Genomic DNA, 27,951 nt, shown 5'->3' with positions numbered 1-27,951 from the left:
ACTACACAACGTACAAACAAACAAAATCCAAACTGTTGTAGCCTTTTAGTCAAGGGAACACCCGGGTGACGGTAAAAACGTCTGTTTAAGGAGCAATAGCTGTTGTTGGCCAAAAGCCTGCAATACAACTAACTCTTCCCGCTCAATTCCAGGTAAAAAAAACCCAGAATTCATTGCACCCCAAACCACACCCACGTCATTCACAGTAACCCCAAAATCACACAGAAAACAAGCGTCAGCATAAACCCCGACATTTGTGACTCGCTTCACTATTGTGTTTTTGCGGTTATCAATCCCCAAACCTGACACCTGATCTAATATTCCACGAAACGGATCATTTTAAGCCTGATAGTAAATGTGTACGCAATTTAACCCTATAAAATAAATCTTACCAATGAAATGATTTAGGACCAATAGATTTTATATATACATTTATATTTATGATATATTTGTGTATGTGTGTGTGTGAGTGTTTGTGTGTGTGTGTATGTGTGATTTATTGCTCAACGGAGTCGTTTTGCATTATGTTAATCATCTGCTCAAATCATTCAAGTAAAATCATTTCAAAAAGCTGAGTCGTCGCTTTATTTCGCTGGAATTTGACTTTGCTTCTCCAAACCCTCTTGTTGAGGGACGTTTCTTGTCCTTCGACTCCTCAGTTTTATTTTGTCAATACCGGAAGTCGCGCATCTCAACCCGGGCAGCTTGACACTTGTGTGGAAAAGATGGCTGCTTCGGCGGCAACGGCGAGTTGTTCCCCCGGTTTATGTCCAAATTACGCCGTGATTTGCTCCTTCCTGGACCGGTACGGAGCGCTCCTGGACCTGCCGGAGCTCTCATTTCCACAGCTGGAGCGGTACCTCCAGGACACGTCCTCAGGTAGGTCCCAGAGACGGTCCTCCGCCAGCGGCCAGCAGCCAGCAGCAGAGACTCCACCGTTAACCATAATGGTACGGCGTTAGCCTGCTAGCGGCTAACTTAGCCCGGGCTGTGTTATTGTGTGCTTTTCTAACCTTCTTGTTCACTTACATATTCGTCTGTTTCCCCTCAGTGGCGCCGTTCGGGCTGGAAAATGCACGTACTTTTGATTTAACTGCCTCTTTCGTGCGAGCCCACCGAATTATCAATGCTTTTCTCTCACTTTTGAGCGTTTGAATTGGGCTTAATTTTTTCCAGGCAGCCTTTATTTGCTGCCGAAAAGCGACTCGTAACAACACGGGCTGAGATGCGCGCCGTCGGACGTCTTCCGGGCTGGCGGGGGGGACGGCCGCACGACAAACACCTCGAAAACACGGATCGTTGTCCGTAGCAGCTGACACCCGCCGACACGGGCTCCAAAATGTACACTTTATTCACAGTTAAAATATTTAGCCCAGTAGTGGTCGGCTCAGCGGCTACTGGCGGAGCTTCCGGTGGGATCTTTCAAAATAAAGGGCGTCCGCGCATTCATTCCGACGCCCCCCTCCAATGTGAGGGGTCTTTCTTAAAACCGTGCACGCGGAGCGTCCTATCTGCATGCACGGGTTCTTCACACGCATCCGCACACATGCGAATCCCCGTGCGTGTTGTTTGGGGTCAATTGCAGCAGAGCCGCTGGACTCCCAGATCCGCTAACAGCTGCTAGCTTGACGGGCTTTTGGGGCTTTTCTGTTTTCTCCGCTCACGCGTGCCCCCCCCCCCCGAGCTTCACCAGAGGATCACCTCTGAGCTTCACTAGATGACCACCTCTGAGCTTCACTAGATGACCACCTCTGAGCTTCACTAGACGACCACCTCTGAGCTTCACTAGAGGATCACCTGAGCTTCACTAGATGACCACCTCTGAGCTTCACTAGTGGATCACCTGAGCTTCACCAGACGACCCCCTCTGAGCTTCACTAGAGCACCACCTTTGAGCTTCACTACAGGACCACCTGAGCTTCACCAGAGGACCACCTTGAAACTTCACCAGAGGACCACCTCTTGAGTGTTTTTTAATTCAAACTCTTCTTCTCCCTCTTCTTTGCTCCCTTCAGGGGTCTCCACAGCCAATCACCTGCCTCCATCTAACCCGCACCTTCTACCTTCCTGTCCTCTTTCCCTCCATCCATAAACCTTCTCTTTGGGTTTTCTTAAGACCTCCTGCCTGGGAGCTCCAAACTTAGCACCCCTCTGTCCACGTCTTCTCCGTCCCTCTTCTGCTCGTGGCCAAACCGTCTGAGTTTGAAAAACTCTGGATAATTCCAGTTTCCAAACAGGACGGTCAGTTTATGGAAAGGACGGACAACCGACCGAAACAGCAGAACCTTCAGAAGATGTTTCCCTGTGCTCTCCAAAGCCTAGCAGATGTCACCATGTATTTTCATATGATGTCTTAAGGAGTTAAGAATCACATAGTCACTGAGAAGGTTCTGAAAAAAGCTTTCTGGAGCTGAGAAGAAGGTGACGATATGATTACAAACCTGTGAGAATGTGTGAAATGTGTGAATGTTCGGTTGTTCTTGACTCCTTCACAATGAGAGAAGCTCTTCAATGTCTGCCCGGGTTAGGGTTAGGAGCCTACGAAGGTCACGCTCAGCTCGTGATGTCCCTCAAATCGCACGAAGACCTTCATCCTGTGGTTGTGTGTCCGTTGTTGGTCTCGTGCTGCTGGTGGACCATCATTTCTAACTCGAGGAAAAACACGGCACCTTCTCAGCCTCTGTGAGATCATTGTCACAGAATCAGAAGGTCAACGCTCCTAACACGACGTAAGCACCTCGGACCGTCATCAATGGAGTCGTGATGAGACGGTGTTCATGTGGACATCCGGAGAACCCAGAAGATTAATATTAGCCATCAGATGTTTGTCCCAATCCATCAGCTGTCCCTCGCTGGTTCCAATTTTCAAATGGTATCCTCACCTGCCTTCTTCTTCTGCCTGCAAGCTCATGTTCTCAGGTTCTGCGGTTTTCCAGTCCACGAATCCGTGATAACACATGACTTTGGGTTCTGAGTGACAAGCACTAGATGACTAGCTATCAAAAGTTGTTTTTCTCAGGTGAACCTCAATTTTAAAGGATGGAAACTACTCGAGGTCCTCCGCTGTGCGTGTGTGTGTGTGTGCATGTTTGATAAATCTACAAGCACAGGTTGTAGAATCCGTTCTCGCCTCAGTGTTGAGGAGAGAAGGTTTCCTCCTCAACTCTGGAAGGAGCATCTAGTGCCCCGCTGAGTTAACCGCAATTGTCTGGATGTGTCTCCAGCCCCAAAGCTTCTGGTGGATCTTCATGTCAAGCTGCTGAGGAAGATCGGCAAGTCCGTGTCAGCGGATAGATGGGAGAAGCATCTGGTGAAGGTACTGCTGAAACCTGAACATCTCCACACACAGCAGCCGCTGCTTCTGAGGATACTGCTAGAGTCCACCACGCTGGACACCAAGAACAAAGAATTTTTTATATTTTATATATATATATATATATATATATATATTTTCAGACAGCCATGGCTCCGAGTGGGTGGAAGCCCTTCATGATGGGGGAGAGAAATGCTGAACATCAGGGTGGGTTAGAACATAGAAGATGATGGTCATACAAATAAAAAGTTTTCTAGAGTGATGCAAACGAAGGTCTTTAAAGCGAGCCGTAGCAGTTGTGGTCAGTGCGATCGAACACAGAAATCATAACAATAATAAAAATAACAATTAACAAAGTCCTCCTGATCTTCGGCATCGCTTCTGATTAGAGTCTGAAGCGGTCAGATGCTGCCAGTCAGAAGACGTGTCGGGTCTCAATCCATGTGTGGTGTGTCTTCTGATTCTGCCGCAGGTCTGCCAGGAGGTCAACTCCACTTGGGCCTGGGAGTTGGAGGAGAAAGGATACAAGGGTCTGACCACCGAGTGCAAGACCGGGATTCTCAAAGTAATAAGATAAGATAAACTTTTTTGATCCTCATTGGGGAAATGCTTTTCATCACAGCAGCGTAACAGTTCATCAGGCTTCATCTCTATTCCTTGTTCCGGTGAAGAGTTTGAAGGTGCAAGTCTGGAAGGTTGACACATCCACCTCTGTCTTCTCTGCTGTCCTGAAAGACCCTAAGCTTTGAGGAGAACACCGCCTCCATAAGAAATAGCCGGAAACCATATTTGTTCTGACAAACTTCAAATTGGTTCGGGCTTGTTTAGGAGACCCAAGAGGAGAAAAGTATCCGAGGAAGACGTTTCCGGCTGCCTTTATTGTTTGGACCTCCGGCAATGTACTAAAGATCATTGACATCAATAAGTGTAGCACACTGGAGGCTCCTGGTGCTGTAGATTGACATCTGTGGCTGTCACGATGACGCAGTTGTCATCTCTCCATGTTTCCTCAAAACAGTTGAAGAAAGAAAATTGCAGAAGAGGCCTCTCAGCGCAAAGCGAAAGTCATTGACACAAGATTGTCATTGTCTTTGTTAGACGCCACGGTCTCCTCATACATCTTCTCTATGCTTATTTCTCCAGTATCTATGTGAATGCCAGTTTGACGACAATCTGAAGTTTAAGACGGCCATCAATGAGGAGGATCCTGATAAGATGCGGCTGCAGCCGATCGGCCGCGACAAAGACGGCCAGATGTACTGGTTCCAACTGGACCAGGACAACAACGTGCGTGTTTACGTGGAGGAGCAGGATGATCTGGACGGGTCGTCGTGGAAGTGCATCGTGAGGTAGAAACGTGGCTTGGGGCAAACGAGCAGTAGCGACCAGAAGGGGAATTCAAGAATTCCCCCTATGGGGATCTTTAAGGTATGTCTTAATTCCCAAGAGTTTTCTTTTCTCTTTCTCCATTTAGAGACCGAAGCGATCTGGCAGAGGTCGTCGCTCTGCTCAAGACACAAATTGATCCCGAGCTACTGAAGAAACACGCCAAACAGGACGGGGAAGGCGATCCAGAAAAATCAGGTAAAGGTTTCCTACATCCTTTTTGTCTGAACCTTAATATGCTTTCATGAAACCCTTGTAACGCGGTTCCGAAAGCACTGCAAAGGTCCAGAGTGTTCGTGTCATGAATGTCAACACGTCACACCCTGAAGGTCAGAGCCTACCACCCATCACCTTCACGGTCGGTATGGATGGATGATCCTGGTTTATTTCAGAATCCGTTCCAGGTGCTTCGCCCAGGCAGGACATGGCAGCACGTTCCCAAATTGGTTTAGGCCTTCTTCAAAACTTAAAAAAATAAAAATCCACCCTGGGTGAATTGCCATCAGTATCTGACCTGGATAGACTCAACTATGTTGCTCCCGTCTTCACCTTCTCTTTTCTTTTTCCATCACAGGCGAAGTCAAAAAGGATGACAGCTCATCCGATGAAGAAGGCAAAGACTACAACACGGTGGTCCGACCAGGGTCACCGAGGATAGAGAGCTACAGCCTCGCTCCGAGGGAACACTTGAAAGCAGAAGGTTCTGAGTCCAAATTGCCACTGAACGGCGTCATAGAAGGTAAAACTGAAGCACTTATCGAAAAGCCTTCTGAGGACAACGTCATCACTATGAAACCCCAGAGCATCAAGGAAGAGCCCCTCGAGGCCTCCGGCACCACAACCGACCCGCCTCCCGCCTCTGTGGTGCTGAAGGTGGAAAAAGCAGAGGAGGCAAAAAAGAGTAGCGCTGAGGAGATTCAACAGGCCCTGAAGAATGACCAGCAGGCCAAGATCCCTTTGAAGAAGAGGGGGATGAAGTTCAGTGAAGACAGATGTAGCAGCACCATGATTGTGCAACACCCAGTGATTGGTCCTATCAGGGACGTGACTCCAGAGCTGGCAAAGAAGGTGCAGACCGTCACTGACCACGTCAATGGCGAAGTGCAGTCTTTGTCTGTGAAAGACAAAGAGCCAACAGCAGAAGCACCCAGAAAAACGGAGTCTGCGTCCAATAAGGACACCACGACAGACAAGAAGAGAGAACCTCGCTGTGTGGAGAAGGTGAAAGTGGATGTCAAGTCAAGCCCAGCAGATATGGACGGCGATGATCTAAATATGAGGCCAGAAAAAGATAGCATAGCACAAACAGAAGGGCCAGAACCTCCCAGCACTCTGGGAACACCCAAGGAATTGTTCAGTCAGGCAGAAGCAAAGGAATCCAAAGCAGCACACCTGGGGACCACGTTCATGGAAACCAATATGACTATGAAGACAACTAAAGAAAAAGTACATCACAAGGTCATTTCTAAAGGAGGCACATCAAAAGAATCAGATGAACTTGTGAAAAAAGCATTGTGTGCTGAATCTGATACATTGGAGTGGAGTCAGAGTGAGGAACCCAGGAATCGTGAGAGGGTAAATCAGGCTGCACCGAAGGAAACCGTCCCTGTCGGGGAACCCGGGGAGTATGAAAGAGCAACATCCCCATCTTCTCAGAGAAAGACTGAAGTGCCAAAAGAGGGTGATTGTAACCAAATTATACACAGTTCTACTGCCACAACAGAAGAACTGTCAAAGCAGAGAACAGAGGAAACTAAGCAGAATCCAGGGCCCTCTGTTATTAAGAAGCTGGATCAGTGTACGTTTTCAGAAAAGGCGGCTGAGAAAGGAAGTGCAGGTTCCACCACTCACAGTGAAAATATGGAGAAGTTCAAGAACGCTCAGAAAGATGTCTGCAGTGGCCAGCAGTCGACTGATGGTCTTTCAAAAGGCAAAGCTCCGAGGCTGACACAAGCATACGATCTGACACAGGAAGGTGTGGTAAGAGCAGATAAAACAGCAGAGGAAGCATCTAAAGGGAAAGATCAACCATCTTGTTTCACTGACTGCATGGCCTCCTCCAAAAAAACTAATGAAAATGAATCAGAACAACAGGGGTCTGAAGAACAGCCAAACAAAATTCAGGCCAATCATCAATCACTGGAAAGCAATAAAAACACTGGTGAGAAAGACCCTGCTGGTGAGAAAGGCACCTGTGGAGGTAAGAGGTGGAGTGAAGGTGACACTTTAGAGGAACCCTCAAAATCCAAACAGGAAAGTAAGAAGCTGCCCTGCAAAGATGACAAGTCCTCAAACAAAACAGAGGAAACGTGTCAACAGAAGATCACCAAAGAACCTGATAGCAAAGCTTTGACTGTGACATACAAAGCGGTAGAGCAAAGCAAGGAGAAAGAACCGGTCGATCAGAGCAAGGAGAAAGAACCTGTCCGAGAGAGCAAGGAGAAAGAACCTGTCCGAGAGAGCAAGGAGAAAGAACCTGTCCAAGAGAGCAAGGTGAAAGAACCTGTCCAAGAGAGCAAGAAGAAAGAACCTGTCCGAGAGAGCAAGGTGAAAGAAGCTGTCCAAGAGAGCAAGGTGAAAGAAGCTGTCCAAGAGAGCAAGGTGAAAGAAGCTGTCCAAGAGAGCAAGGTGAAAGAAGCTGTCCAAGAGAGCAAGGTGAAAGAAGCTGTCCAAGAGAGCAAGGTGAAAGAACCTGTCCAAGAGAGCAAGGTGAAAGAACCTGTCCAAGAGAGCAAGGTGAAAGAACCTGTCCAAGAGAGCAAGGAGAAAGAACCGGTCGAGCAGAGCAAGGAGGAAGAAGCTGTCCAAGAGAGCAAGGAGAAAGAAGCTGTCCAAGAGAGCAAGGTGAAAGAACCTGTCCAAGAGAGCAAGGAGAAAGAAGCTGTCCAAGAGAGCAAGGAGAAAGAACCTGTCGAGCAGAGCAAGGAGAAAGAAGCTGTCCAAGAGAGCAAGGAGAAAGAACCTGTCCAAGAGAGCAAGGAGAAAGAACCGGTCGAGCAGAGCAAGGAGAAAGAAGCTGTCCAAGAGGGCAAGGAGAAAGAACCGGTCGAGCAGAGCAAGGAGGAAGAAGCTGTCCAAGAGAGCAAGGAGAAAGAAGCTGTCCAAGAGAGCAAGGAGAAAGAACCGGTCGAGCAGAGCAAGGAGAAAGAAGCTGTCCAAGAGAGCAAGGACGAAGAATCGATGCAGGTGAACAAGGACAAAGAACCAGCCAGAGACCTGAAGGAGAGCACAGAACCCGCCACTGACAGGAAGAAGACTGCAGATCTTGTTGCCAACCAGAAAGAAAGTACAGAACCAGCGACCAACCAGAAAGCGAGTACAGAACCAGTGGCCAACCTGAAGGACAGCACAGAAGAGGCTGCTTACAGGAATGATAGGGCAGAACCGTCAGGTGACCGTAAGGATGCTGCAGTACCAGTGAGTGACCAGAAGAATGACACAGAACTGGCCTTTAACTGGAAGGACAGTGCAGAACCAGTGGCTGACTGTAAGGAGAGCAAAGAACTGGCAGCCGACCGGAAGGAGAGCGTAGAACCGGCAGCCGACCGGAAGGAGAGCGTAGAACCGGCAGCCGACCGGAAGGAGAGCGTAGAACCGGCAGCCGACCGGAAGGAGAGCGTAGAACCGGCAGCCGACCGGAAGGAGAGCGTAGAACCGGCAGCCGACCGGAAGGAGAGCGTAGAACCAGTGGTTGACCAGAAAGAAAACACAGAAACGGTCGGTGACTGGAAGGAGACTGCAGAACCAGTGGCTGACCGAAAGGACAGCGCAGAACCCATGCGCAACCGGAAAGAGAATTCGGAACAGGCTGCTGACCACAGCAAGAGCGCAGAACCAGCCTCTATCCCAAAGGACAGTGCAGAACCTGATCCAGACAAGCCAACTGACGAAGAAAGTAAAAGCAAAAGTGAAGAAGAGGAATTCCAAAAGAAGGATGAGACAAGTGGTGGAGAGGCATCTCCAGACATTAAGGCATTGGCTTCCCGGCGGAAAGTGAAGCGCCCTTCTCATCGGAGGACGGCGGAGCTGCAGAAGGACGAGAGACAGGGAGACTCAGAGTCTGATTCAAACATCGGAGGAAGGTCTCTGAGAAGATCTCCCAGGATATCTAGACCTACGCCAAAAGCCGTTGAGATCAATGACAGAAAGCTGGAGAAGTCTCAGTCAGCTCCCCTCTCTGAGAAGGTTGACAAAGATGAACAGGAAGAAGAGGATGAGGAAGAAGAGGAAGACGAGGAGGTAAAGGCTGTTCAAAAGAAGCCAAGAGAGAAAAAGGCTGATCAGGAAGGTCAGCCCAAAGCCAAGGTGAGGAGAAGATATCTGTAGAGGCTAACTCAGGTCCTTCTGTAGACCTGAGACTGTGCTGCTGAACATGAAACCACTTGTAATCAATGTCTTCTGGTGTTTGAAGGGGAGGAAGAGAAGGAAGGTCCGGTGGTCCAACACTCGAACCCGCCGTAAAAAGAAAGGCTCCGAAGATGAAGACGACAGTGACGACGGCTCCACTGAGGATGAGGAGACCGAGGAGGAGGATGACAGCGACGAAGACTACAAGGTTGAGCGAAGCCGAAAAAGGCGGAATCGGAACCGAGAAAGACGAAGCTCGGACTCTTCAACATCCTCTGATGAAGACCTCCCTCCCAACGATGACCCCTGCAAACACTGTGGGCTTCCAAACCACCCAGAACTGGTGGGTGCCGCCTTCAAGTGTCAGGTTGATGTCAGGATGTTGGCTGGAACTCTGGGGCCATTCATCTCCTCCTAGAGGAGAGACAAACCTGATCCCTTCAGTTCTCAGAGCAGATTCAGAGTACTAAGAGTTGATCCAGAGTAAGGGATTTGTTAAGATGTGGACACATTCAGCAAGCATTTGTCGAGGTTCTCTAGATCTCACATCAGGAGGGTCTTCATTCCGTGAAAAAGGTTTTTATTAGAGTGATTGGTCGATGCAGGCAAATCTACCAGCTCCCCTCTGACTTAGCGCGTGGGTGAACGTTGTGGACCATGGCCTTGAAGGGAGAGGTTGACAGGTCAGTATTTTATTCCTGACGAATGGAGTAAGGCTGTGCACATATGGAGGCCAGTCAGACAACATAGTGTTTGTTGAATATGGACCCTTACCCGTCATGGTCCACATGGTGTTACTTTGAAGTCCAGAGTTGGAAGTTTCAGGTAAAAGATCTGTATAATGGCTTAACCCATAAATCAACGGTGGCGCAGGGGTTCATCCTCCCACCTCACAGCATGAAGAACCCTGGTTGGATTTTCGCAGCGGGCCTTTCTGTGTGCAGTCTCCATTTTCTCCCCTGTGTCTGCGTAGAATCCCTCAGGGTTCTACGGTTTCCTCCCACATTCCAAAAAGATGCAGGAGGTTACTTTGAATAGACTGGAAAAATCTCCTTGACATGTGAAGGAGAGAGTGAATGACCCTGCGCTTCTCTCTGAATGGAGTGGCGCCTCTCGCCCAAAGAATGCTGATAGGCTCCCGACTGCAGGATGAGCGGTAGATAATGGATGGATGGAAAGATAAATCAGCCATTATATGTTTCTTCTTCTTCTTCTTGGCACCTTCTGCCCCTTTGTAGAGGTGCGAGGTGGGAGTGTGCCTCCTTCTCTTGATAACCTGAAGGTCACCACCTCGCCAGAGCAGCATTAATGTTTGGTGTCCATCTCTTATTCATCTGGTCTGTTTCTTTCCCCTCTGGAAATTTAGAAGCTGGTTCTTCTCCAGCAGTTAGTCGGATCTTGCTCTCAGACTTATTGCACCGTTGCAGGTTCCTTGTGGGTTCTCTCGTACCGCCGCCCTCAGAAGCAGGCTGGTTGTCAGACGGGCACTCAGAGTCCAAGGCCCGCTGTTTGACAAACAGTAACTCTCATCTTGTATTACAGATCTTGCTGTGTGACTCGTGTGACAGCGGCTACCATACCGCCTGCCTGAGGCCGCCCCTCATGATCATCCCAGATGGAGAGTGGTTCTGCCCGCCCTGCCAACACGTATGTACTGAACAGACCAGAGGAAACCTAGAGGAAACACCAGGAGGAGCAAGTCAAACCTGATCCAGTGTCTTTGATCGATTTCTGTAGAAACAGCTCTGCGACAAACTAGAGGAGCAGCTCCAGAACTTGGATGCAGCTTTGAAGAAGAGGGAACGAGCCGAGAGGAGGTGAGGCCTCAGCAGGTGTTGTCTGTTCCATTGTAGGTCACGCTGACTTTCAGTCCAAAACAGAAGCAAGGGCTTCTGCTCCGAAGGGCAGGGTCTTGAGGACGAGGAAATTCCACAACATCCTAGGACTCTGGATAGAAGCTCCATGTTTCTTTTTAAGCCACCAAATCTTGGTTTGGCTTTCATTCGTTCTAAAAGGGGAGCGTGACACCTGGGCCAGAGGCTTCCAGGCCACGTGTCCAGCATGTCACAGTGTACAGAACAGGGTTCGCTCTGCAGCTCTTGATGTCCTGGCTCAAGTGCGATCTTTCGCAATGGTCACGTGATTTAAATATCCAATCCTCTCCAGGAAAGAGCGTCTGATCTACGTTGGAATCAGTGTGGAGAACATCATCACACCTTCTGTAAGTGAGAGTTCAGCTCACGTCTTGGAAATGAAAGCCGCTGGGATGTAAGGTGGATGTTTGACTTCCTCTAGGTGGAGGTGGAGGAGGAAAAACCAGAGGTGATAATCAAAGAGAAGAAGGAAGCAAAGCGAAGTAAGAGCTGGGGTCGAAGGTCAACAAGGGCCAAGAAGACCATCAGCTACAGGTGTTGGCCGTTTTATGTTCAGCCCGTCTTTCTCGTGTCATTAGCGTGCGACGTATTCACTGGTTGTGTGTAGCTCTTCTTGTAGAATGTGTGCTCTCTGTCCGGTCCATGACTGCAGGGTTCTGATTCTGATGTCTCCATCAGGTTCGATGAATTTGACGAGGCCATCGAGGAGGCCATCGAGGAGGACATCAAAGAGGCAGAAGGAGGAGGTAGGAGCGTGAGTGAGTGAGTGAGTGAGTGAGTGAGTGAGTGAGTGAGTGAGTGAGTGAGTGAGTGAGTGAGTGAGTGAGTGAGTGAGTGAGTGAGTGAGTGAGTGAGTGTGAACACAGTACACACAAATTTCACCAGGCCATCGCTCACTGGTCCCCCTACTGGCATTGGCCAAAGTTACATGCGGACCTTTCTCTGCTGATAGCCATCCGAAAGGTCCTGCAAACAATCAGCCCAGTGACTTCACATATCAGGGCTTAGCTCTGACCACCCCATTCAGTGTATAACCATGAGCTTATCCACTCCATACACACCTGCAAAAGAGGACAGGTTTGGTTTAAGATCAGCAGGACAGAAGAAACCTGAGGAGAAAGCACGTGTAATGTCTCGAAGAACCACAGAGGGACTTTCCAGAGGCCTTCACTGGAGCCAGCGCTTATTCACCTGTCTAAAGTACAACCTTCTAAACCTCCAGAGCACCTGTTTGTTATTTTCTCTAATGAATTATCCAGACTTCAGGAAAACTATGTAGATTTTTAGGTGGTGGAGTCAAATGCAGGTATGTGTTGGAAAGGAGAGGAATGAAGGTTAGTTGCAGCAGGACAGATTATGTGCGTGTGAAAAGAGGAACGTGGGTGGAACGATGAGGCTACAGCGAGTGGAGATCAAGAAGTGGGAGGATTTCAGGTACTTGGGCTCAACAGTCCAGAGCAACAGAGAGTGGAAAAGAGGGGAAGAGACGGGATCAAGCAGGTTGGAATGGGGGAGAAAAGTGTCAGGGGTTCTATGTGATAGAAGAACATCAGCCAGAAGGAAAGTAAAGGTGTACAAGACAGTGTTGAGACCAATGATGATGTTTGGACTAGAAACTGTTCCAATGACCAAAAGACAGGAGGCAGAACTAGAGGTTGCAGAGATGAAGATGTTGAGGTTCTCTTAGGGAGTGACCAGGATGGAGAGGATCAGGAATGAGTCTATCAGAGGAACAGAACATGTTAAATGTTTTGGAGAGAAGGTCAGACAAGCCAGACTGAGATGGTTTGGTCATGGACAAGGTAGAGATAGTGACTATATTGGTATACGGATGCTGGAATTGGAGCTGCCAGGCAGGAGGTCTCGAGGAAGACCAAAGAGAGGATGGTTGGACGTTGTAAGAGAGCATTTGAAGGTAGTTGTGTGAGAGAGAGAGAGAGAGGAGGATACAGAGAATAGGGTTAGATGGAGAATGTTGATTCGCTTTGGCGACCCCTGAGGGGAAAAGACCAAAGGAGAAGACGAAGGAGTCAAATGCAGGTGTCAGAGTGAGGAGACACCCAGGTGTTGATGTTAAAAGGTCCAACCGGGGAGACGGCAGGTCTGGTCCCAGAGCCAACCTCCAGGTGGACAGGTCCTCTAGGTGACACAGATGCTGTATTGTTTCCAGGAGCTGGCCGGGGAAAGGACATGGCCAACATCACGGGACACCGCGGTAAGGACATGTCCACCATCCTGCAGGCCGAGGAAGGGAAGGAGAACGGCCGTCCACCGCGGCCCAGCGCCGGCCAGCGCAGGAAGAAGCGTCGGCGCCTCAATGACCTGGACAGCGACAGCACGGTGGACGAGGAGGAGAGCGAGGAGGAATTCTGCCTCAGTGAAAGGTAGAAGGTTGGACCTCCTAGAAGGCATGGCTGCTCAGGAGCAGCTTTGTCAGAGCTGTGTGTGTGTCCCTCCCTTGCAGCTCCGAGGAAGACTTCGTAGTGACCGATAACGAGTCAGAGGCCGAGTCAGAAGGTGAATCCAACGGCAGCGATGGCGGCAGCGACGGCAGCAGGCGCCGCCGCTCCTCACATTCCTGGACCAGGAAGGCACTGAAACGAAGGAGGAGCTCCAGAAGGAAGAGGAGACCACGAGGTTACTCGGACGATGAGGAGGAGGAGTCAGACGAGGAAGATGAAGAGGATGAACTAGGTCCGTAGACATCTGCCTTTGCATCTCATCCACCGTCAAAGCATAGTGTCTTCTGGGTTCCAAGGTTTTGGATTCTCCTCCTTCAGCTTCTTCTTATTCGTTCTCTGTCCTCCTCACCCATTTCTTCTTATTTCTCCTTGAGTCACACTTTCCTTCTCCTAATCCTAACTCTTCGTCTCTCCAGTTGTTCTGTTGTCACTTTCACGCCTCTTCCTTTTTTCCTTTCAAACACTGTCTAATGGGTCCCATGCCTTTTTCATCAAAGCTTTGAGCAGATAGAAGTTTCCTCCTGGTTCTCATCCACCTCTGGGTGAAGCCAGAGTCTTACGGAGAACGCAGGTGGAACCTTGAGGAGTTGTCGTTGGTGTTCCTGAGGTTGAGTGTGGTCTTTGTCTCCAGTGACCGAGGGCTCCAGCAACTACAGCGACAGCGACTTGGACATGAGCCGCCGGCGCTCTCGCCGCAGCCAGAAGAAGCAGGTGAACTACTGCGAGACGTCCGAGTCGGAAGGCTCGCAGGCCGAAACCAACCGAGACAAACTGAAGCCGCGACGGCGCCTGGAGACGTCAGAGAGCGAGCGTGAGTCTGAGGGACCTCGAGGATCATCAGGGATCTGAGGAAAATCAACACACACACACGCACACACACAGCACGGACCTACATCACACACACACAAACACCATGTTAAAGGTGAAGACAAGAAGAAGGAGATGTTTACTCTGGTTTTATAGCTATTAATATTGACCCCCTCACTTTTACAGAGGTCATACTTTCCACTCTCTCTGTCTGGAAAAGAAGGGACAGTACATGTTAGATGTTCTGGAGATAAAAGTCCCACTGAGATGGTTTGGACATGGACAGAGGAGGGATGGAGAAGATCTGGGTTGAAGGATGCTGAGGGTGGAGGTGCCAGGCAGGAGGTCTGTAGGAAGACCTGAGAGGAGCTTTATGGATGGACGGGAGGGGGACAAGAAGCTACAGAGGACAGGGTCAGATAGAGGCAGGGGATTGGCTGAGGGTCAGATAGAGGCAGGTGATTGGCTGTGGCAGCTGAAGGGCTCAGCCCGAGTAAAAGATGATGAAAAAGAAGCAGAAGACACTCCTGTTTCCCTGCCTCTGGAAATGAGGGCTGAACATCTGTTACCAGATGAGACCTACACCACCTGCTCTACTTTGAGAGGTTGGAATGCAGGAAGTGTGTCTGCTGGTGATTTGAGCTTCACAGGGATCAGATGTTTCTTATCCCTTTGGGTTTCATAATTTTACAAAATAAAGCTCAAATGCATCTTTTTTTCCACAGCGAGTTTTTCCAGAGAGTCGGAGGAGGAGTCGAGGGAGCGGAGGACGAAGAGGAGGCCCGACTCGTCAGAGGAAGACTCCCGACAGCGGCGCAGGCGACTCGCCCTGAAGCGAAGAAGAGCCTCCGAAGAGGACGATTCGGACGACTCGTCGGATGACTCGTCAGAGGAGGACCGGCCCGTTCGCAAGCGGGTGAACCGGATCGATTCGGACGAGGAGGAAGAGGAGGAAGAGGAGAAGCCGAAGGAGAAAAAAGCGTCTGAGAAGAGAGATGAAGAGGGCGACGGCATTATCTCCAAGGGAGCAAACTCGTTGGACGGTCAGGTGGAGGCGCCGCCGGCGAATGGACAGAGTTCCGCCAAGAATCGAGACGGCCTCGTATCCCCGGGTCCCGCCCCACATGCCGAGACGGCCAAGAACGCCGGCGCCGCCCCTCCCAACGGCCTGGCGGCCTCGGAGATGGCGGCGCAGGATGAGGACGAGGACGACCTCCTGGGAGTGACGGACCTGGTGGATTACGTCTGCAATAACGAGCAACTGTAAAGACCAATGGGAACTGAGTCATGTTGTGGTATGGTATTTTTATATGGTGTAACTTAACTATTCCTCCCCAGCAACGCTTCCTGGAGGCGCTGCCACCTTATAACCCGACCGCCGGTCTGACACTTCAGGACTCAGTGAACGCCAACGGCTCGGCAGGTCAGGTGTAGCTTAGAGGTGAAGGGAAGGAAGGATCCTCCCGCTGGATCTGGAGTCTCTGATTGACGTGGATCCCGGCTCAAAGAGCTGCCGGGTCCAGGAGGACCGTGAGCTTTGAGGACTGTCACTCAAGCGACGGGTTTAGATCTTCAGTGCTTGATGGCATGTGGTGTGTAACATCGCAGCGGAAGGATCTGTCCCCTCGCTGTGACCATCTTTCCATCTAATAGTCCCAGCGGAGAACTTAAAAGTTCTTCTGCAGAAGACAAAAAAAACACCTCAAGTAAATTTTGAATCTCAGGCCCTCCTGCATGGAAGAAGTTCTGAAGACGTGGGCTCATGGAACGGAGGCCCTACACTTTCCAAACCTCCTTGACTGGGAATTCCCCATTGTGTGTTTTTTTTGGCGGTAAACCCGCTCCCCTCGTCCTCCCTCAGGTCACGCCCCTGTTGAGGTGGATCTCAAGGTGGTCTTCTGCTTCCACCAGCAGGAGGATGGAGGAGGGCAAAGGGATGGGTATTGAAGGAGGAGTAGAGGAGGACAACGAAACCAAAGGGAATTCTGAGGGAACGTGAAGGTTCACAATTAAAAGGAAGTTTAGTATTCTTAATCTGCAGGTCCTTCTCCTGATCATTTTAGACACCGATCTGCCGGCACTGAGAAAGACCACCTTCCTGGAGTGACAGTTAACAGGACACGGGTCCCTGTCAATCATATGTCCCATAGGGCTGCTGAGGATCCTTCCGCTCGCCGTGTTCCACCTCCGTACACCGGGACCTCCTGGAGGTCTTCTCCAGCGTGCACTGTCTCCACAGATAGGTCCCTCGTGGGTCTTTGGGAATTTGACTGTCAATCATTCCGTAACTGACATGAAACTCCGGGCATCTTCTCAAACATCTTCTCCCAGTGTTTGTTTTCAGTTTGTCAGTTATTTATTGTGGTTTGGAGAAGCAGTGGCTCACAGGATAGGCCCTCAGACACCCGTGTGTGTGTGCGTGTGTGCGTGTGTGCGTGTGTGCGTGTGTGCGTGTGTGCGTGTGTGCGTGTGTGCGCGTGTGCGGGTGTGCGCGTGTGTGTGTTGATGGTGAAGAACAAACCCATTCCCGTTTTTCTACGGTGTTCTGTACATAGCCTCCATGAAGGTATGAATGTTGCCTCCCTGGAATCACTTTTCATAGAGTAGTATTTGTACATTGTAAACATATATAATAATTATTTTAACTGTTTGCTGCCGTCAGTATCTGAGAAAACGACACTCTCGTCCCTCCTCCCAGTAATAATAATAATAATAATAACAATAATCTAGTCTAGCTTCCTCTTATAACCTTAGACCTTTGTGCTTCTATTTTTTTTAATGATGTATTTTTTGTATATCTAAACGTTTATCTGTTGTGTTTTTCAGCCAGATGTAAAGTGTATTATGTTTTTGTAAATTCCGCGTCCTCCTGAACCCTCCTGTTTTTTTATTGTCCTCTGCTCCTCGGCTCGTCCTGCGCACGAAGAGCTGCCTCGGCGTTCCAGGTCGGGCGGAGCTCTTATGACTTTGGGACAGATAAGTGACGAACCAAACCCAGACTGTGGAAGCTCTTTGTGTAAATCTGTAGTTTCTGCTGTAAAATACCTCCAGGCTTTTTCTAAGCGTCGGCAAATATACCAGGCATCTCTTTGGCCTTGCGTGGCTTTCTGACCCTCCTGCCTTGCAGGGAGTTTGGTAGGACCTGGCGAGGCGAGATGGTGGAGTCAGACGGGTGGAACTTCAGGTCCCACACGGTGGAGGAAATTCGGAGACCGTCGACCTCTTCTGAGCGCCGGGAGGAGGTCCCTGTCCTTCCTCGGGTCTTCATCCTCCTGCTGCTGCAGCGCTTGCCCAGTGTTGTGGCCGTTGAAGACACAGAAGTGTAAAATTCTGAAGCACTATTCTTGTGGTTTTAATTCAAAGCCAAACAACCCAGTACTCGCTGCCTTTTAATTTAGGAAAAACACTTTTGAAAAAAGTCTTTGTCAATTTCCTGATCAATAACTTCATCAGTAAACTTACTGATAGTTATTTTCTGCCAAACTAGTCATTTTCCAGAAATGAAGTGCAAAAACACAACGAAATAAAAGTGGGATTTTGTAGGTCGGACCCGGGATGCCGCATCTGCTCAGAGGAGGTCCTGGCAGGAAAGCTGCTGCACTGGACCTCCAGCTGGAGAAAGGTGAGGAGGATCTGTAGAGTAAAAACATTTGGACCACTCTTCATCACATTCTCCTCACGCTGGCCCCGGTCCGGATGTCAGGGACTTTGAATGGTGGCTGGAGATGGAGAGCACACGTCTGTGTGTCAGGAGGTCAGTAGATGACCTGCTTGTCCGCTGGATGAGGAGAAGGGAGGACGGTGGTGCCAATGACTGGAGTTTGGTTTCCTATTTACCTCATGATAATTCGGAAGGAAACTGCTTGTCCGCCGTGTATAACCTGGTCCACATGTTTGTCTGCTTTGTTATGTTCTTTCTTATGACCTGATCTTCTACATTTGTTATAATAAAATGGATTCCAAGCCAGTTCTCTGCTCCAGTGTGAGACTCCGTCAAATAACTTCTAACCATTGATTTCAGAAGGTTCTTGAGGGGACTGAGTGTTGTCTCCCCGATTCCCCCAGAAGCCAGGATGGGCTGTCCTGACTCCATTAATGGACTAGTGTCTTCTAAAGTAAAATCAGGTAAGGACACCTTATCCTCCTTCTTGGACATCTCATCTGCCATTGACATCTCAGTGGAGTTTTGGAAAGTCTGCAACCCCGACCTTCAGCCAGGGAGAAGGAGGATCTAGCGCTACTTTTACTGAAGATTGTTCATGCATTTAAAGTCATTGACCTCAAAGTCTCTTCTGGTTCCTTCTGATATTCAGACACAGTCTGGTGGATCTCATCAATCCACTCAGAGGGTTAGGGTTTAGGGTTAAGGGTTAGGGGTTAGGGGTTAGGGTTGGTTAGGGTTAGGGGTTAGGGTTAGGGTTAGGGTTGATGGGAGACCCTTCTCCCTTCTGGGTAACATCTGATGGCCCCCAGATGACCAAAGTAACAATATCACAACAATAGCACTTTCAACTTGCAAAATACATACTTTATTGCCTGTTTATATATTGTACAGTTGTTTTATTGCCTATCTGTATATTTTATATATATTATCTATTTTATACAGTTTTATATTTGTATTATCCAGGACTACAGATGGAAATTAGCTATAAGCTATAATCTGGTACAAACATCCCTGCCTCTGTGCTTGATGTATTTGTACACTGTCCTAATAAACTTCTAAACAAACAAACAAACATGAACAAACTGCACCCCAAACTGAACCCGATCCCAAAACTTCATGAATACAGGAACTCACAGCTGATGGACAAGTCCACAGATCCACTGGCACCGGCGCTGACAGGATTGGACACCTTGCACCCGAAAGGTCCCCGGTCGTATCGGGTTACATTGACGATGGTCAGCGTGGATCCTCCTTCTGAAGCGACAATCTTAACTCTCCCTCCGGCGGTGACCTCGTCGCTTCCGTTCAGCCATGAGAAAGAAAGAGAAGATCCAGAAGCCGAGCAGGACAGGATGACTGAGCTGCTGAACTCCAGCAGGTCTTTGGAGCTGGAGGCCACTGCCACGCTGGAGACTGGACCTGTGAGTGGAAATTATTTGTTTTAACACGTTGTCAGGATAGGGAGTCGCAAAGATCTGCTTTTCCTTTGGGCTTACCCTTTAGGGGTCGCCCCAGCCAATCAGCTTTCTCCATCTAACCCTATTCTCTGGATGGTCTCCTTCACAACAACAGTCTCAAAGACACTGCTGCGCTAGAACTCGTTCGAAGGTGGTCCTCCTCCGCTCAGAAGAATGTTTTATGAAACAATGAAAGAATTGGCTGCAATAAAGTTTCACAACCCTAACCGAGCAGACAGTTTATGTAGAGATGAAGTAAATGAAGAAGATCTAAACTCAGGTTCATTGGGGTGAATGAGTTACATATCAAAGACTGGCTTAGTTTCATCTGGTTTATTGTCTAAACGATTAAAACAGTTTGATAATTGATACTATTTATGATCAAAGTCTGGCTTTATTTAATCTTATTAAAGCGTTTGTAGTTTAATAGTCAGAGGTGCTGCATGTTTGCAGACTCAGGGCTCATAGTAAAACTTCATAAATATAACTTGTGCGATACAAAATGACAAAATACATAATATTTTTCTGCAATCGACTGGCACCCGGTCCAGGGTGAACCCTTTCTCTCGGCCAATGACAGCCACGAAATACATCATTATTTTGTGTGTGTATATATATCTATATGTATATATATATATATATATATATATATATATATGTGTGTGTGTGTGTGTGTGTGTGTGTGTGTGTGTATATATATATATATATATATATATATATATATATGTATGTCAAACAATAACGTCAAAAAGACAAAAATATTCCCTTCAATATGATGATGGAATTCTATGTTCCCGGTCATAACTCTGTCTTGTTTTTCTTGCACCGATGCATCGACGTACGGTGGACCAGGAGTCTGCAGCTTCCTCTCCGATGTCTGCTGGTGGAATCCTTGATGATCAGGACTCTGTATTCTCCTGCGTCACTCACAGTCAGATTCCTGAGCTCCAGAGATCCAGAAGCACTGAAGAGGGTGATCCGGTCTCTGTACGAGGGTGACGTTGTGTTGCCGCCACTGAAGGTGATTATATTTGCGCTGTTTCCGTGAGCGTCCAGAAGCATCCAGGTGACGACCAGGAGGGGTGTTTCTGAAGGCCTGGGGGTTGATTTGAAGAACGTCGAGCTGCCGACCGCTGCATCTATACGGTCGGAGACCAGGACATTTCCAAGGCTTGAACCTGAAGGATGCGGTTACAGCATTTATTCTGTTACACGATCTGGACCGGGGGTGCTCAACACCTCGATCGACCTTGGACACGCCTTCTTCTCTTCTTTAGTGCCGTTCAATGTATCTGCTGGAAATGTATGGCTCCAAGAAACAGACGCCTCCTACATCACCATCGAACCACAGCAAACTCTTCAATCCTGAAGATGTTTTTTCCTCAAAGTCGAACCTCAACAGCAGGATCCATGAAAATCAAACACCTTAACAGAAAGCGATTGGAAACGGTAGCGTTTGAGGCGCTTCAGTTTGAGGAACTTCCTTGCAAGGTGTCAAAGGTCACAGAGGCGTCCTACTGCAGTTTCTCCTCCTTTGGGGTCAAAACCATATCCTTTCATCTGCAACGATTTATTTTCGGCAATACGCTCCTGTCTCTCCCAGGATGACGTTCGCTCTGTGTGTGTGTGTGTGTGTGTGTGTGTGTGTGTGTGTGTGTCTGTCTGTGTGTGTGTGTGTGTGTGTGTGTGTGTGTGTGTGTGTGTGTGTGAGAGAGAGAGACAGAAAACATGCTCACCTGCCACTACTGATGCCCACATTTCATTACGTCTCACAAATGAACTTCACTTTGATCATTTATTCATAATCCTTTTTGGTTCGTTTGTTTTTCTCTTATTTCAGTTTTCTTCCCCTCTCTTTCTGAGTTTTCTCATTTTCCACTGAAACTTCTTTTCAAAACCACAATTATGGACGATGGACCGCTGACCTCATGACTTCCTGATGGACAGGTCCTGACTCCTCCCGCCCCGGAGATGAGCGCTGGTCTCCAAGCTGGCAGTAGATGTCAGGTGTTGTTCTCTCTGCATGGATGATCTGACCATCACACAGGAAGCTGTCCCTCCATGCCATCTTCTCCCGACAGATGCAATGTTCCCTCAAACCCTCACTCTGATCAGATGATGTGGATGTCGTGTGTGTCAAAATCAAGCCTTCAAACGGTGGTCTGGAGAAGGGGGGTTTTGAAGGGGGGGATGCCCTTCAAAAAGAAGGCGTTTAAGCAAACAAATGAAGGTATCTACCAACAGTGGCTTAATGTTTATTGGAGAGATTTCTGGAAAAGAACCGACCAAATGCCGACCTGAGTTAAAAAAACATCTTGTATATGCAAACCACAGAATGAAGGAAGACCAAAGTTTCAGGCCTTTTTATGAAAATTGAAAGGTTGAATGAAATCAAATGAGGACTCTTCCTAAAGCGGACGCGGTGCATCCCAAAAGAAGAGCGGCAGTACGTCCGAGCCGTGAAGTCTTTCAGTGGTTTTATTGACATTTTCTCATAGCTTTATTTGAACACAGAAGGGATCATAAGCAGAGGAGACCACATTCACGCAGTTGCGGATCTACGACCTCCAGTCACAGATTCAGGGGCAAGTCTTTAGGTCAACACGAGTCCCACCGAGGTCAGGAAAGCGCAAATCGTCAGGGACATATGGATGAGAGCAGTGGAGTCTGAATCAGAGGGAAAGAACAAACATTAAGCTAATGTGTCCGTGAGGAGCATCGGAGATACCGGAGAGAAGCAGCTCAAGTACCCCGCAGTACGTGGACCGTGGAAACCTCCACACCCGTGATCTCATTACGGGCCGTGCAGTTGTAGCTCCCCAGGTGCCATTCCTCCATCTCATGGATGTAGTGCACAGGGCCGTACATCAACATGTGCCTGAACCTCCAGGTGAACCTCGCTCCCGGCCGGGAGTCGGCAGAGCGGAGCAGAGTGACGCTGTCTTCGATCTCTGCGCCGACGGGCCTCTGAGAGATGACGGGTGCGTCCGGTCCATCTGGGCGGAAGAGGTCTTACTTCATTTATGGGTTTAAATAAATTCTTGAACTTTTCCATTTTCAATTTGGCGATAGATCGTTTATGCAGAACATGGGTGCCCGTACTTTTTTGCTTGCTGGTTTGCGAGATACTCTTAAAATGACATATATGCTATCCATATGTATATGCATATTTATTATATATATTTATGACATACGTATTGATATTTATACAATATTTTACATATTTATATGGAATTATAAAAATATACTCACACCAAGCATACTTAATATTTAGAATATGTATTGTTTGCATGAACATGTATGGCACAATACTATTGTGTACATTTTTGACCATTGCCTTCATCTGATGACGTCTTGCACTGAATGGGCTCAAGTCAAACAGGTAGCCCATCCTCAAACACGTCGGTCACGGCGGAACGGTATTCGGATAAAGATCTCGGATTGGCTGTACTGTATGTCAAGCAAGTGCCCCAATTGGATAGTGGGGACGGATGATAGCGTAACAGCTATTGTAAATTTTTTTACGTGCGGTATAGTTTATCTTTAAAGGCTAGGCTCAGCAATATTGCGTAGCCTTTGTGATCAACCAGTAGATCGGGGTCGACTTGTTGGTCGCCTCTGAACTAGAGTATATATTTGTTTAGAGCAAAGGGTAACTGTGCAGTGAAAAGCAATAAAAACAAATATCCTGCATGTCAGAAAGACAAGATCACGTTTAAATCAGGAAAACAAGATCAGCTATGAAACTGAGCTCCTCGGCCCACGTTATCTTTCAGACCAACAGGACTTACAGTAGATGGTGAGTCCGCAGCTGGACGTCTCTGAGCCCATTTGATTGCCGACTTTGCAGAGAAACTCCCCTGTGTCGCTTCTGTTAACAGGGCCGATGGACAAAACTCTGTTTCCGTCATGAAAGCTGAGGCGATCGCTGGAAACCAGGGGCCTGCCGTTTTTCATCCACACCCAGGTCACAAATCCCTCTGCATCGCAGCTCAGGTTGACCGAGGTTTTACCTTCGATCAGAGGTCCTGCTGGGCAAGCCATGGTGGGTTTGAAGACGCTGGCTGTGTGTGAAACAGAAGAAGAGAGAGTAGTTTTCATCATTGCAATTGGACAGCGATTATCAAAAGGTAACCATTGACATGTTTGTCACATTCTCAGACAATACTTACTCACAACCATCAAGTGTACGGTTCCAAGAAGAGGCTCTGCGCCATAAGGAATGATCATCACTTCATATTTACCATTGTCCCTCGCAGTCAGGTTCCTGAGCTCCAGAGACCCAGTGACGTTGTCAAAGGTGATTCTGCTCTCGTAGCCGTGTCCTACGAGATCCACAGTGGTTGACGTGATGATGCCCGTGGTTTTGTTGAAGCTCCAAGTTCTTGCCAGAACTGGTCCAGCTAATGGTGGGTGGGAGGTCGGGAACGTCACGCTCTGTCCAGGCTCTCGATGGACTTGGTCAACAGGGATTATCCCATACCCGTAGACGAGACCTAATGCGTAAGTGGAACAGGTGGTAAATAGACAATTGAACGTCTACATTCCAAATGAGAGAACCTTTCATCAGTTAAAATGTGTTTCCTACCTGCCGACAGGTGGACAAGTAAGACTGTCCTGAAAAACATGTTGCTCCTGCGGGGTTTTCTCTTCCTCTTCGGTTCCCTGACCTTCAGAGTGAGACAATGAAAGGTGTTACTGAGATATCAGCAATAAAAGAAGAGAGCGCCCCAGATGCTTACGGGCTTGGCTCTCTTCCATAAAACCTTTGACAAGCCATCAGTCTAATCTTATGTAAGAGAACGCACATGAATCCCAACTTTCTGTGCAAGTACTTATAATTTAACCCTCAAACTCTGGAGGTTTTCTGAGAGGCCGATTCCAACCTCACAGTGGTTAATGATGATTAATATTTAATATTGTACGTCTTGTTTCTGTGGTTTCCGTGGTTACACATCAAGATAAAGTCAAATACGAAGTAAAAACTAAATAAGTTCAAATTTTTATTGTGTTCCCTTTGGAGTCATAATCCGAGACCGCAGAAGGACCGGGGCACGGATACAGCGTTCCTCATTCATATTTCGTTTCCACCAAAAGACGAACGTGCTCCGCTGCTGCACCCTTACAGCACGTGATCGTTCCGGCCGCCATGGGTTCAGTGCTGGCCAAACCCGATCGGGATCTATGGATCGCAGAGGAAGGTCAGCCCAATGTCTAGAACCAGTGGGTTCATGATCTCTATCTCAGAGATTACCTTTGATAATGATCAACTGTTAACCCAGGAGTGCCGGATCTGAGGTCCACATCAGAAAAAATGATTAGCTTTAATACCTCTTTGTTTGCAACAGGTTTGACCTCTTCGTTGTCACTTTACTATAACAAAAATTCCTGGATTCACTTCATGCTATCGTACTTAATTTACATAGGAATAAAAATTCCCAACAAACGCTCCACAACCAGTGAAATGTGTTCCTGGTTCTTGTCCTCACAGGTGTGACCTGAGCAGATCTTGGGAGATGATGAGCTGTTATCTGCTGGTCCAAAGGAGCAGTGCAACTATCAGAGGAGATTAATATCTGTCATTTGATTCCACCAATAAGAATGAGGTAAATGCAACGCAAGGGAACGTGACTCGACAGAACAATCTCCTGCAGAAAATGGCAACACCTACCATTTGGGTAGTTTCTGTATGTAAGGGTTTTTTCAATTTTAGTTCTTTCATCTTCATTTGCGGACAATCTCAGTAGTGATCTGGTTTAACATGCTGTTTGAATGAGTGAGTGGCAGACTGGGATCTTTAGTTTGTTGGGGGTGGGTTATAGAACTTTAAAAAAAAAACAACAAGAAAACTCAATGTGTCTATGTTTATATTTTTATTTCTCATCTTCAAAGTCAACAGTTCCATCTCCATCGTTATTAGCTTCTCTCACATCAACCTCAATTTCCTTTTTGCAGGTTTGTTCACCCAGTAACTTCCTCAGGGCACTCCTCAGCTCTTCAGATGTGATGGCACCATCGCCATCGATATCGAACTGGACTGGAGAGGAGCGCAAACAATCGTCATGAAACGTTGGAATGGTTTCCAACCCCTAACCCTGAGCGAGCACAAAATCCTCAAAGTCGCACCCGTCCCCCCACTGTTACACTATAAACAAAATAACCGAGTGCGTATGTGTGTGTGTTAGATTGATACAAGAAACCAACTGAGACTTCTCAGCAGCAAATCAACTTAGTATATGGAATTATTTTCAGTTATTTTGGATCTAAATGGTTTCTATAAACCTTTTTGTATTGTGTCGGCATAGGGCTTTTAACCAGGTGCTCTTGACTCATCTTGTGTAGTCACTCAAACTGAGGAGCACGTTTTAAAGGTGGTGGGAGGAATGTGCTGTGTGTCTCGTGATCCCCTTTAAATCACGTAAACAAGCCCTGAAACTCACGAGCAACATTCTTTTTGAATTTCATTTTTTAATAGTCATTAGCTTGTATACATTCTGTGATGAGACATACAGGGTTTATGCTTTCAAAAGTTCAAAATATACAAAAAAAACCCCACACAAATGTGCTCATCTTTAACCCTGTTCAAGTCTTCTTTCTTTTTTATTTTGTGAAATTTGCAGCTCTGTAATTATACACTGGATGATATTCACTGGGCCACATCGACATTTCGAAAATGTTCTTGTGACTCGCCCTTATGCAAATGAAAGCACTTGCAAAGTGAAGAAATGTATAAAAGATATAGATTTAATTTTTTAAACAGCAATTCAAGAATTGTCCGCTAGGGGGCGCACTGTTTTGGTCAGAGTAGAAGACAAGCTGCATCACTGAGATCGACCAAACAGCAGACATAACATTACAATCATTTGGCAGATGCTTTTAACCAAAACAACTTACAAGTGCTATTCAGTCACCGAAGATCCAAAGTACCAGCAGTCGGAAGTGACCACTTGACCAAATAGCCATCTCAGAACCATAAACATACATACTCTTTTTTTTTTGGCTAAGTGCGATTAGTATGATAGTGCTTGGTGAAGAGGTATGTTTTCAGCTCATGGAGAAAGATGGGCAGCGACCCTGCCGTTCTGACCTTTTTTGGGAAGATGGTATCAATGCGCCATCTGCTGCTTGTTCTGTTTCTACCTTGTTCTCTACCTCCCTGCTACTCCCTCATTAGCCAAAAGTTTATCAATACAGAAAAGTAGATAGGGCAGAATTTTAAATGAATGGACTACGTCCTATTTATTTACTGAGACGCACGGGAAACCTTTGTGCTCGGTGTGTTTGTAACAAGTTTCTGTATTTAAGGAATATTCGGTGCCACTGCAGACTCACTGAAAAATATGACAGCTTGAAAGGACAACTGAGAAAAGATAAGATTAACGAATTGCTGGCGGCTTAGGGAACAGCAGTCCACTTTCACAGGTAGCTGAGAAGTCCATAAAGCAGCGGTAAAAGCCAGCTACCTAATTGCTAGCAAAAATGTGCAATTTAATGTTAGTCAGCAGCTTCACTACAAAAGTGCATGGTGGAATTTTACTGTTCATGCCACTGCATACATTTTTAGTTTGTATGGTACATGTATAATGTAGCCCGGTCTAAAATTTCATTACAGACCATACAGGCTAACCCTGTTTTAACATTTAAGTAAAATTAAATAAGACTGAAATGGCAGTAAAACATTTAATATTTCATGTTTAAAATGTGTTCATAAATGGTTAAAACAAAGTTTAATCTTATCTAAGGTTATTGTCATTTATTTGGGAATCGTGCTTTTAATCGCTGCAAGCTTGTGTGAAACGTACGGCTCAACATGTGCTTTTGTTTGCATCCGAACTTGGTAAGTGTCACTGTGGTATTTTCTTTAATTGTATTGGTTGATGTAAACTTAGTGTCCAATCCCATGCGTGAGGGCGGGATCGGAATGAGGAAGTGTAATAGACATCTTGGCGCGAGGCATTCGACTGCTGCGTTTGCCCGAGGGAAGTTTGTGAAGCTAAACTGAAAGGAGAATGGTCATAAAACATTGTGGATGCAGAGTCTACGTTGCTGTTTTCGACTAGTTAACCCTGTGATGAGTGAGTACTCGATGTATATGATTTTCATGCTTAGACGACATGTTTAAGTGCACATATGCGATACTAATCGAGCGTTAGCATTGTTAGCATTTTACCGCGAGTTAATTTCATACTCTGTATGTAAAGTATATGAGCTTGGAATTGGAGACTTTTAATGCTCAGTGGACCGAGAGGAATTCTCTGCACTCTTCTGCTGAGGCTTAACCGATGAGTTTCACCGAGTACACTTCATAATGCCATGATGCCAAGTCATTGCCAACCCGTTTGCCGGGAGGGAATCGCATGGTGATGGACAACGTTTTACTATTTATTGCTTCGAAACCAAAAGGATTTGTGAGTACATCAAAGCACGTGCATTTTATTTTGGGGCTTGTGAACAAGTGAAACGGCCATTTTCTGTTTCTCTGGTCCAACGAACCCGAGCATCGAATCAGGCCAATCGAAAGGCCACGATTGAACTTTCTGAGAAAAACAAAAAGGACTTTAAGGTTATGGTTTTTGAACTGAACTGAACTTGAAGGGATTTACATGGTTTTTGAATATGTTTATGTAGTTGCAAAGCGACA

The 27,951-nt window shown here is 47.3% G+C and overlaps 3 protein-coding genes across 3 annotated transcripts; 1 reads left to right on the top strand and 2 right to left on the bottom strand.

Moving 5' to 3' along the window:
- The first annotated feature begins 704 nt into the window (after window positions 1–704).
- Window positions 705–18,154, top strand: rsf1b.1 (remodeling and spacing factor 1b, tandem duplicate 1). The gene is made up of 16 exons (XM_086142605.1): window positions 705–879; window positions 3,225–3,316; window positions 3,786–3,878; window positions 4,457–4,662; window positions 4,788–4,897; window positions 5,274–9,004; window positions 9,111–9,389; window positions 10,589–10,693; window positions 10,784–10,863; window positions 11,213–11,267; window positions 11,342–11,454; window positions 11,599–11,666; window positions 13,091–13,304; window positions 13,385–13,614; window positions 14,014–14,193; window positions 14,915–18,154. Exons 1-16 carry the CDS (start codon window positions 726–728, stop codon window positions 15,454–15,456), a joined length of 6,252 nt encoding a protein of 2,083 aa, XP_085998731.1. The 5' UTR covers window positions 705–725; the 3' UTR covers window positions 15,457–18,154.
- Window positions 18,155–18,967: 813 nt separating this feature from the next.
- Window positions 18,968–20,372, bottom strand: LOC147213621 (cell adhesion molecule CEACAM1-like). Its single transcript, XM_086142182.1, has 2 exons — window positions 20,153–20,372; window positions 18,968–19,272 (listed from the first exon to the last, which is right to left on the bottom strand). The coding sequence occupies exons 1-2, from the start codon at window positions 20,370–20,372 to the stop codon at window positions 18,968–18,970; spliced, it is 525 nt and encodes a 174-aa protein (XP_085998308.1).
- A 1,585-nt stretch (window positions 20,373–21,957) lies between these two features.
- On the bottom strand, window positions 21,958–23,938 carry LOC147213620 (cell adhesion molecule CEACAM20-like). The gene is made up of 4 exons (XM_086142181.1): window positions 23,899–23,938; window positions 23,479–23,806; window positions 23,102–23,370; window positions 21,958–22,306 (listed from the first exon to the last, which is right to left on the bottom strand). The coding sequence occupies exons 1-4, from the start codon at window positions 23,936–23,938 to the stop codon at window positions 22,053–22,055; spliced, it is 891 nt and encodes a 296-aa protein (XP_085998307.1). The 3' UTR covers window positions 21,958–22,052.
- Between the last annotated feature and the right edge of the window lie 4,013 nt (window positions 23,939–27,951).

Source organism: Fistularia commersonii, chromosome 35 (genome assembly GCF_037954325.1).
Source record: "Fistularia commersonii isolate RoL2024-O1a breed Wild chromosome 35, RoL_Fcom_v1.0, whole genome shotgun sequence".
Lineage (NCBI taxonomy): Eukaryota > Metazoa > Chordata > Actinopteri > Syngnathiformes > Fistulariidae > Fistularia > Fistularia commersonii.
This window is presented reverse-complemented; position numbering and strand designations above follow the sequence as displayed.

Coding starts and splice junctions, on each gene's coding strand:
- LOC147213620 (XM_086142181.1), bottom strand. CDS start 23,938: ATGTTTTTCAGGACAGTCTTACTTGTCCACCTGTCGGCAG. Junction 23,807..23,898: donor ACTTGTCCACCTGTCGGCAG/GTAGGAAACACA, acceptor CTTACGCATTAG/GTCTCGTCTACGGGTATGGG. Junction 22,307..23,101: donor CTGCGGACTCACCATCTACT/GTAAGTCCTGTT, acceptor TCTTCCGCCCAG/ATGGACCGGACGCACCCGTC.
- rsf1b.1 (XM_086142605.1), top strand. CDS start 726: ATGGCTGCTTCGGCGGCAACGGCGAGTTGTTCCCCCGGTTTATGTCCA. Junction 4,898..5,273: donor AGGCGATCCAGAAAAATCAG/GTAAAGGTTTCC, acceptor TTTCCATCACAG/GCGAAGTCAAAAAGGATGAC. Junction 13,615..14,013: donor AGATGAAGAGGATGAACTAG/GTCCGTAGACAT, acceptor CTTTGTCTCCAG/TGACCGAGGGCTCCAGCAAC.
- LOC147213621 (XM_086142182.1), bottom strand. CDS start 20,372: ATGCTTCTGGACGCTCACGGAAACAGCGCAAATATAATCACCTTCAGT. Junction 19,273..20,152: donor CTGCAGACTCCTGGTCCACC/GTACGTCGATGC, acceptor TTCCACTCACAG/GTCCAGTCTCCAGCGTGGCA.